At 36.0% G+C, this 9,813-nt stretch overlaps 1 protein-coding gene across 1 annotated transcript; it reads left to right on the plus strand.

The window, feature by feature from the left end:
• Positions 1-6,159: 6,159 nt before the first annotated feature.
• On the plus strand, positions 6,160-9,606 carry LOC106868290 (zinc finger protein 271-like). The gene is made up of 2 exons (XM_052970587.1): positions 6,160-6,277; positions 7,203-9,606. The coding sequence occupies exon 2, from the start codon at positions 7,567-7,569 to the stop codon at positions 9,439-9,441; it is 1,875 nt and encodes a 624-aa protein (XP_052826547.1). The 5' UTR covers positions 6,160-6,277; positions 7,203-7,566; the 3' UTR covers positions 9,442-9,606.
• Positions 9,607-9,813: the final 207 nt, after the last annotated feature.

Below are 9,813 nucleotides of genomic sequence, written 5' to 3' on the forward strand. Positions count from 1 at the left end.
GAAGATTGCTCTGTTCAACAGTTTCTCCTCCAGAGCGGCCCGCAGTAGTGCCAGGTGGTAAAAGAAATCCCTGGAATTAAAGATGCCATCCAAGAGCAAAGAAGGCATATAATGCTTGGCTTGAAAACAGGTCTCCCCCTTTGCGCATGTGGTATACTGAAGCGCAAAAAGTTGCAGTAGAGAGAGTAAAAGCATCCAGTGCTAAGTCACTGGAGGAGTTTGGGGTTAAGCAGATACATCATTCAATAAAGTATTTCTGGCAGACTTCATAACAAGTTCCCTCGGCACTATCATGCTATTAGCTGTCAGAAGTGAAAGTGCTCTCTGCCTGCATGCCTGTTGCTGGCCTGTCGATTCTTTGGCTACTGACAGCTAATACCATGACTGGCCGGAGCGAGCTATATGTCTGTCTGTCTGTCTCTCTCTCTATCTATCTATCTATTACTCGAAAGTTCGCGCATCCGCGCTAGCTAGTCGTGAGTAGAAAACACAAATTTAATATAAAAACATATTTCCTGAAATTGCAAATTATTTAAAATATAAAAATATAATTTTCAACAGAGAGAATTTATCAAAATAGAAAACAAATGAAGTTTGAAGTTTAAAAATAATAGGATCGACCACTCACGACTAGCTAGCGCGAACTTTCGAGTAATAGATAGATAGATAGAGAGAGAGACAGACAGACATATAGCTCGCTCCGGCCAGTCATGGTATTAGCTGTCAGTAGCCAAAGAATCGACAGGCATGCAGGCAGACAGGCAGACAGACAGACAGACAGACACTTCACTAGCAGGCAGTGAGCACTTTCACTTCTGACAGCTAATAGCATGATAGTGCCGTTCCCTCTTCCACACATAGCAATGAACATCTTTAGGAGGTAGAGAGAATACTTTGCTGATCTTCTAAATCCACTTAGTATAAAATCTAGTGGGAATGGGTTGCATCCAGGGTCGAAGTTTGACTTCAAAGAGACTGAAGTCATACAGGTGATTAAAGTGCTTAAATGTGGCAAAACCAGTGGGAGGAGGAAGTTCAGCATGAGATTTTAAAACCTTTAAATAGAAAAGGTATTTTCTGGCTGACTTGTGTGTGCCTGGTGGCTTGGACCTCTGTTAAAACACTAAAGCAATGGCAATCCAAATTGATAATCCCAATTTTTCATAGGGGTGACAAAAGCGAGTGCTCTAATTATAGAGGAATCACCTTGTTGAGACACCTCAGTTGAAGTCTACACGAGCTGTCTGGAAAGGAGATGGAGGAAAGTTGTTGAGCCCAAGTTTGCTGAAAAATAGTATGGCTTCTTTCTTGGATGCAGCATAAAAGACCAGTAAGAAATAGTGGGAATAGCACCAGTGGTGTACCCTTGTAGAACACAAAAAGGCATATGAGCACATGCTGTGGAGGGTTTTGCAGAAGTTTGCGACGAATGGCAAACTTCTGGTTGATGTGAAGTCCCTATATGAATGCCCAGTTGTCTGTGTTCAGGTAAATGTGCTAAGTTGAAACCTTTCTATATGTTGGACTTAGGCAAGAGTGTGTATTTTTTACTTCTTTTCATGAAATGGATTGACATGAGCAGCCATTGTGGAAGTGGTATCACAATTGGTGGGTGTAGGACCAGTTTGTTGATATTTGCAGGTACCATAGTGCTCCTTCTCTCATCAGAATGTGGCCTCCAGCAGGCAGTGAATGAATTTACTGTTGAGTGTTGCAAGGCAGGGATGAGATTTAGTGTTGTGAAGACAGATATTGGTCTTCCCAGTGTACTCTGCATGTTGATGGAATATCACTGAGGCAAATGGAGAAGTTTAACTATTTTGGGGTCGTATTCATGGGTGATGGGAAGCAGGAAGTTGAATTGGAAGCTAGAATTGCAGGTGCCAGTGTGCAGCTGTGGCATTCAGTCTTCAGAGGAAGAGAGGTTGGCTAAAAAGCCAAACTTGCTATCTTTAATTTGGTTTACATACATATCTTCCCTATAGTTATGAATGTTGGATAATGATCAAAAGAGTATAATTACAAATACAAGCAACTGTAATGAGGTTCCTCCAAAGGATTAATGTTACTCAACAGGGTGAATAGCACAGTGATCAGGGAGCCTCTCCAGCTTGAGTCACAAGTTATCCATATTGAGAGGTCAAAGATCCAGTACTACAGACGTGATTAGAATGTCATGAGAAAGAATCACAAGACAATTTCTTGAAGTTGAGTGAGATCGTAGGAGACCTAGGTGTTGACCAAGAACAAAATGGTTGGATAATATCTATAGTTTTAGTGGGCCACGCTGGCAATCCAGCTGGAAAGTGTAATGACAGCTGCTTCTGATACGACCCTATGGAGGAGGTGTCTGAAGACCCCATGACACTTTCAGGAATAGTGGGTGGAGAAAATAGCTGGAGGGCATTTTGAAACACATAATCTGCATTTTTTGAGAAAAAATTTTGTGCCACTCTCCACTTCATTGTGTTATTCATGATTAATTGAAATATTTTTGTCTGTCATTTTTATTCTATTCCAGTCTTAAACACTTCTGATAGACTGGTAATTTGCTTTTAAAACAATGTTTTTTCAAAAATCTGTTTTTCAAATTTATTAACTACTCCTCCAACCTTCACCTTCAAATTACTGACATAATAATTAAATGACTCAGGACTTCTCTGATTTCATCATTGTTTGCATTGATGGCCAATTTGAATGTCTTTTTTTATCCCATTTAGATATTTCAATTCAACTCAAGGGCTGGAGTTAAACAACCTGTGATAAAGTCACAAGAATACATTATTCAATGTGTCCTTCTCTAAAACGGTTGGGGACAACATTGCTCAATTTGACCATTTTTTAACATAGTAGAAGGGGCTGCTATTTCTGACAGTTCAAGCATCTGCATAAGGGCTTCTCCCTTTGGTCCACTATGACCACCTGTTGCTATGATAGACTGAAGTTTTTGGTCACAGATGTTTTTGGTCCCATTATACTTTTCTTCATTTAGAAATATTCTTTTCTACATTTTTAGTGTTTCATAGACATTTTCAAAATTCCAATTTAGATTTTCACACATCCATTTGTAAGTGTTTGATAAATATTTTGCAGTAGCGCTCTATAGGAGACATATTTCCTGCAGCTGAAACTAATTGTGAGAAATTCTTGTCAAGAAATATTGATATCCCGAACTGAAAGGTAGCCAGCTAACCACTATTATCTTGTCTTCTTTCTGTAGGGGATGAAGTTATTGTTTCTTGTCCAGAAATCAAAACAACTTCAGGAAAAAAACATTGTTTAAGTTGGCCAGCAACTCAAACAATGGTAAAATTAAGTGTTAGTGCCCTCTTATTTCTCTCTTAATAAATTCATTTAATTTTAATGTTGGTAACTTCAAGATGAAGTGTGGTGGAGGAGAATGGTAAAAAATTTGTAAAACATAGATGCCAGAAAAGCTTTTTAATGCAAATCAGAAGTTTCTCATTTCAGAGTGTAGAATATTATAAACTTGTTGCAAAAAAAGTAAAAAGGAATTTCATTTTAATTGTGAACAGTACAACAAAAGGTTGTGGGTGGGTATTTATGAAATTTTATTCTCTAAAAATGCAGATTACATGTTTCAAAATGTCTAACACTGTAACATAACAAGAAAAAATATTAGTAATTGATTATGTCATGATGCTATGATGGTGGGGTTGGGGGAATGCAGGTGTTTGAAAACCATGAATTTTTTTAGAAATACGCTCCTATCCCCTATTGTTTTGAAATGTGGGACACAAAAAAGAATTTGAAAAAGTCTCAACAAAAATGGGGAAATTCCAATTTATGTGCAAACAGCTATTCTGAAAGTCTGTCATATCATTATAATGTATATTGTATGTTAACTACTTTATGCATTTACTTTTGTAAAAGCAAAAACATTTAACAGCATTGGAGAAAGAGATTTCTGCCAGAGTTTGCCAACTACCAATGGATTCTGTTGTGTTGTTTTATTTGATACTATTAGAATTTTATTTTTGTTTATCACCAAGTCAGCTCTATCTGTCCAAAGACTTTCCAGCTGTGATTGGACAACTTACGAATTAACTAATGTAATCTGAGAGAGATCACAATGAGAGAGATCACCTTTTAATCCCCTTCATTTTCATATGCACACCAATCCAAAATTAAGTCCCTCCCCTTCAAATTTACATATGTATTTGTCCAAAAGGATTCTAATAATATAAGTAATATTGAAATATTTTACTACTAAAACAGTGCAAGCTTTCTCTTAAGCTTTGGTCTTTTCAAGAACTGTACAATCCACTTGCACATTTTCTGTCTCCATTCTCTCCCTTAATACCTCACTTCTGTAACTCCTCATATTGTTTCCTTTCTTTTAATAAAGTTCTTATAATGTATATTGTATATTAACTGCATTATCTATCTATTCTAGCCTCCATTAGGAATAATTTTTTCTCTCTTTTAGAAATAATTATCCCTATCTGGCCTGCATGATATAGTTTATGCTTCAATTCTGCCCATATGTCAAATGAGTTTGACTCTCTTAGCATAAAAATAGATGGGGTATGTCAAGGACCAGGAAAGGAGATTATTGAGAAAGGGAGTGAATAGAGTGGAAAGGTGACATGGTGAGTAGTGTAGGGCTATCTTGTCTGTGATCACAATGCATTGCAGAAAATCGCTGGAGACAAAGTACTGTTTCCAATACTCTAAGTGGGTACTTAAAAGTTGATACCTGATTTGAGAGATGAAAATATGAAAGTCTACTGTGATCTGCTGGAAGTATTTGAAGTCAATGAAGATGCACTTTTTCTGATCAGAGAAGGAAACATAGGCATATCTTTATGATCCAGAAATGAAATCTCAGTTTATAGAATGGCATCACACCTCCTCTCTAAGGCCTTGGAAATTCAAAAACGTCAGTGATCAACACAGAAAACATGGTGACTTTTTTTTTAAGAGGATGTTCAAAGCATTATTCTCTTCCTTTTCTGGAACATAGCTGTACTATGAATAGTGAGTGTTACATGTACATACTGAAAACGTTTACGGAAGCCATTAGGATGACAAAACAGAACAAGAATCTGTGATTGGTTTTCATTCTCCATAACAATGTTTGACCACACACATCTTTGGCAACAGATCAGGCAATCAGCAAATTGGGCTGGTCATGGTCCTCCATCCACCAAGCTGCTTGGATCTGGAGCCCTCCAACAGGTGCCATGGAAGTGGCTTTGCGAAAGTGGGTATAACAGTGGACATCTGAACTTTTTCAAAATGGTTTTGAGAATTGGGTTGGACTATGACAGAAATGCATTGCTAGAGATGGAAACTATGTTGAATAGTTTCTTTGTACTGACAGAGGTTTATTCTACTATCATATGCCATTTAAATGAGCAGTGTCAGTTAATAAAATGTTATTCCCACTTTTGTATTACTTTTGGTTAACTCTGTGTGTGTGTGTGTATGTATACACACACACACACACACACACACACATATATATACACACACACACACACATACACATACATGTGCACGCATATATACGTACATATATAGATAGATAGATTGATAAATACCCATACACATATCATCAGCAGCATCGTTTAATGTTCATGTGTAAGGATTTTTGAGCGAGATCGTTGCCAGTGGCTCTTGTGCGGGTGGCACATAAAATACATCATTTTGAGCGTGGCCGTTGCCAGTACCGCCTGACTGGCCTTCGTGCCGGTGGCACGTAAAAGCACCCACTACACTCTCTGAGTGGTTGGCGTTAGGAAGGGCATCCAGCTGTAGAAACTCTGCCAAATCAGATTGCAGACTGGTGTGGCCATCTGGTTTCACCAGTCCTCAGTCAAATCGTCCAACCCATGCTAGCATGTAAAGCGGATGTTAAACGACGACGATGATGATGATGATGATGATGATGATGATTATATATATGATGCTATATGTATGTATGAATAGGATGAGCTTCTTTTAGTTTTCATCTACCAATTCCACTCACAAAACTTCAGTCACCTTAGGGTTATAAACATACACTTACCTAAGATGCTGTATTATGCCATATTTAGTTCTTTTCAACTATTTTTTGTACTAATATATTTTCATTCTAAAACTTTTCTATAGCAAACTTTGAAAACTGCATCTTGAGATTCCTCTTTTTTTTTTTTTTTTCTACAGATGTTTTAATTGAAGTCCATAAAAATTAATATTAATCAGCACATTGTTCAGTTACAACTTCCTACCAATTCAAATGTCATTTTTCACAGAAAGCGGTTTATACAAGGTACTTTCTTTGTGCATGTCTTCATTTATTATTTTTGTTCTTCATCAGTGTAATGTTTCTATTTGATTTGTCTGATATGAAATTTGTAGCATCCCTACCTTTGTTAACAGGTCTGCTTCATCAGGGCTGACCTGGATATAAATACTAACAACAATGAACCACTGAGGGAGCCTCTGAGTTGTTCAACTGGTTAGGAGAGAAAGTAATTTTATTCCAAATTACTATGTATTGTCTTGAAAAGTATAAGGAAATATTAGAAATTATCATCCTTGATATTCTTGGAGGTCATAGAAAAATTGACAGTGCTGTTCTTCTGACTATGACAAACGAAGAAAAAAAGAATACTCTTAAAAAGATGGATGGTTATGATTTAAATGCCTTTTATTATAGATCTGTTGAATTTGGTTTGTTCAGATAACAATAACTTGCATTTAATAACATATCACTTTAGTCAAAACTAATGTGGAATTAAACAACAACAAACCAAGGATAAAATTGTAGACACACAACTTACCCTCAAATTATACCCTACTATCCTGAAAGGAGATGACACATTAGATTAGTTAAAAAATGCAGGTAAATGTTTGATATCTTCAGTTTATTAATATATAAATGTAGTTTAAGGTGGTGAGCTGGCAGAATTGTTAGCATACTGGACAAAGTGGTCAGTGGAGTTTTGTCCATCTGAACACACTAAGTTGAATTTCCGTTGAGGTTTACTTTGCCTTTCATCTGTTTAGTGTTGATAAAATAAGTACCAGTTGAGTGCTGGGGTTGATGTCATCGACGTACCCACTCAACTGAAATTGCTGGTCTTATGCTAAAATTTGAAACCAATATAGTAATGTAGTAAAATTTTCATTCTTGAATCTCCATTTTTTATATTTCCTACACCTAATACAGTTTCTACTTATTATCATTTCAGAATATCGAATGAGATGGCCTGAAAAGTATATTTAACTTATGACCCATCATTAATTGTTGTCTTCTATTTAAAGACAAAAAGATGTTACACAGAACAGTTATAACACTGTTTATGTAAATGTTTATGTGATGAATTAGTGTGAAATATTTTTTGGCATCACTTCATAGTAGATTATCTCTATTCCATTGTGTGAACTGTTTACAACATGAATGTGCAATCTTATTAAATTAGGACAAAATATGTAAAAGAGTTTGCAGCTTCTTCTGGAATTGAAAAATGTAGATATACATTATTTCTTTGCAATACAATAGAAAAATACAACGAAGTGCAGTGTCTGTACATTGTGGATGAAAAACAAAAGATTATGGAGAATGAAATATATGGCAGCCAACAAAAATGCGGAGCTCAGTCAAAAGGCATTGAGTCATCTGGTGAGAAGCTGACAAATACAGGGAAAATATCATATCACTCTGATATTTATAAAGTGTCATTCACTGAAAAAAGGGATCTAACTACTCCCAAATGTATTAATAGTGAAAAGAAGCATTATTGTTGTGATATCTGTGGTAAATCATTCTCCCAAACATATGGATTAACTTCTCACAAACGTATTCATACAGGAGAGAAACCCTATCGCTGTGATATCTGTGGTAAATCATTCTCACAAACATGTGGATTGACTTCTCACAAACGTATTCATACAGGAGAGAAACCCTATCACTGTGATGTCTGTGGTAAATCATTCCCACAAACATGTGGATTAATTTCTCACAAACGTATTCATACAGGAGAGAAACCCTATCACTGTGAGATCTGTGGTAAATCATTCTCTGTAAATAGTACTTTAACTAAACATAGACGCATTCATACAGGAGAGAAGCCATATCACTGTGATACTTGTGGTTATTCATGCTCAGAAAAAGGTGCTTTAACTCAACACAGACGTGTTCATACAGGTGTGAAACCATATCATTGTGATATCTGTGGCAAATCATTCGTTAAAAGAAGTTCTTTAACATCACACAAAGTTATTCATACAGGGGAAGTTATTCATATCAAGAAGCCTTTTCACTGTGATATCTGTGGAAAGTCATTCTCCTCAAACACTAACTTAACTGTTCACAAACGTGTTCATACAGGTGAAAAGCCATATCACTGTTATGTATGTGACAAATCATTTGCTCAGTCTAATGATTTAACTAAACATAAACGCATTCATACAGGAGAGAAACCATATCAGTGTAATATTTGTGGTAAATCTTTCTCTGCATGTACTCAGTTAATTATTCATAAACGTGTTCATACAGGAAAGAAACCATATTGTTGTGATACTTGTGGTAAATCTTTCTCTCAGAGTAATAGCTTAATTTCCCATAAACGTATTCATACAGGGGAGAAGCCATACTGCTGTGCTATATGTGGTAAATCATTCTCCCATAGAAATTCTTTTGCTAACCACCAGCGTATTCACAAAGGACAGAAGCCCTACAACTGTGATATCTGTGGTAAATCATTCTTACGAAATGATTATTTAACTAACCATAAACACATTCATACAGGAGAGAAACCATATTGTTGTGATATTTGTGGTAAATCATTCTCTCTGTATTGTCAAATAAGGATTCATAAACGTATTCATACAGGAGAAAAGCCCTATCGTTGTGACATCTGTGGTAAATCATTTCCACAAATATGTGGATTAACATCTCACAAACGTATTCATACAGGAGAAAAACCATATCAGTGTGATATCTGTGATAAATCATTCACTGTAAATAGTACCTTAACAAAACACAAGCTTATACATACAGGAATGAAGCCCTATCACTGTGATATCTGTGGTAAATCTTTCTCTGGTAGTAGTAACTTGACTAAACACAAACGTGTTCATACAGGAGAAAAACCCTATTGCTGTGATGTCTGTGGTAAATTCTTTTCTGAACAAGGTGCCTTAAGCAATCATAAACGCATTCATACAGGAGAGAAGCCATTTAATTGTGAGGTCTGTGGTAAATCATTTTCTTGTAATAGTTACTTAACTGTACATAAACGCATTCATACAGGTGAGAAGCCATATCACTGTGATATCTGTGGTAAATCATTCTCTGCAGGTAGTAAATTAACTAGACATAAACGCATACATACAGGAGAGAAGCCATATCACTGTGATATCTGTGGAAAATCATATTCTAAAAAATGTTCCTTAACTACACATGTATGTACTCATAGAAAAGACTAAATTTATTCATGTTCAAAATCATTCAATATAAATGTATATAATCATAGATGCATTTGCAGACGAAATAAATACATAGGTGGGATAACAACATCCTAACACTACATATATCCTGTCGGTAAAAAAACTTACAACTATTGTTTTTAATAAAATCGTTGTTTCAGAGGACTTGCGTGTATTTTTATGGAGATGTACTTGCATTGCAAATGTTTTGATCTGAGATCGTGTGTTGAAACTAAAACAGTTGCAGTTTGGAAGACAGAGGTTAGCCATTCAGAAACACACAAAGACTGTTTACTTTACAGAAACATTTATTGTTTGTAAAGCATCCAACATAAAATTATGTAGTGCTGAGAGCTTAAGAGATGTAACAGA

The sequence above is a fragment of the Octopus bimaculoides genome, chromosome 9, assembly GCF_001194135.2.
Source record: "Octopus bimaculoides isolate UCB-OBI-ISO-001 chromosome 9, ASM119413v2, whole genome shotgun sequence".
NCBI classification, from domain to species: Eukaryota; Metazoa; Mollusca; class Cephalopoda; order Octopoda; family Octopodidae; genus Octopus; species Octopus bimaculoides.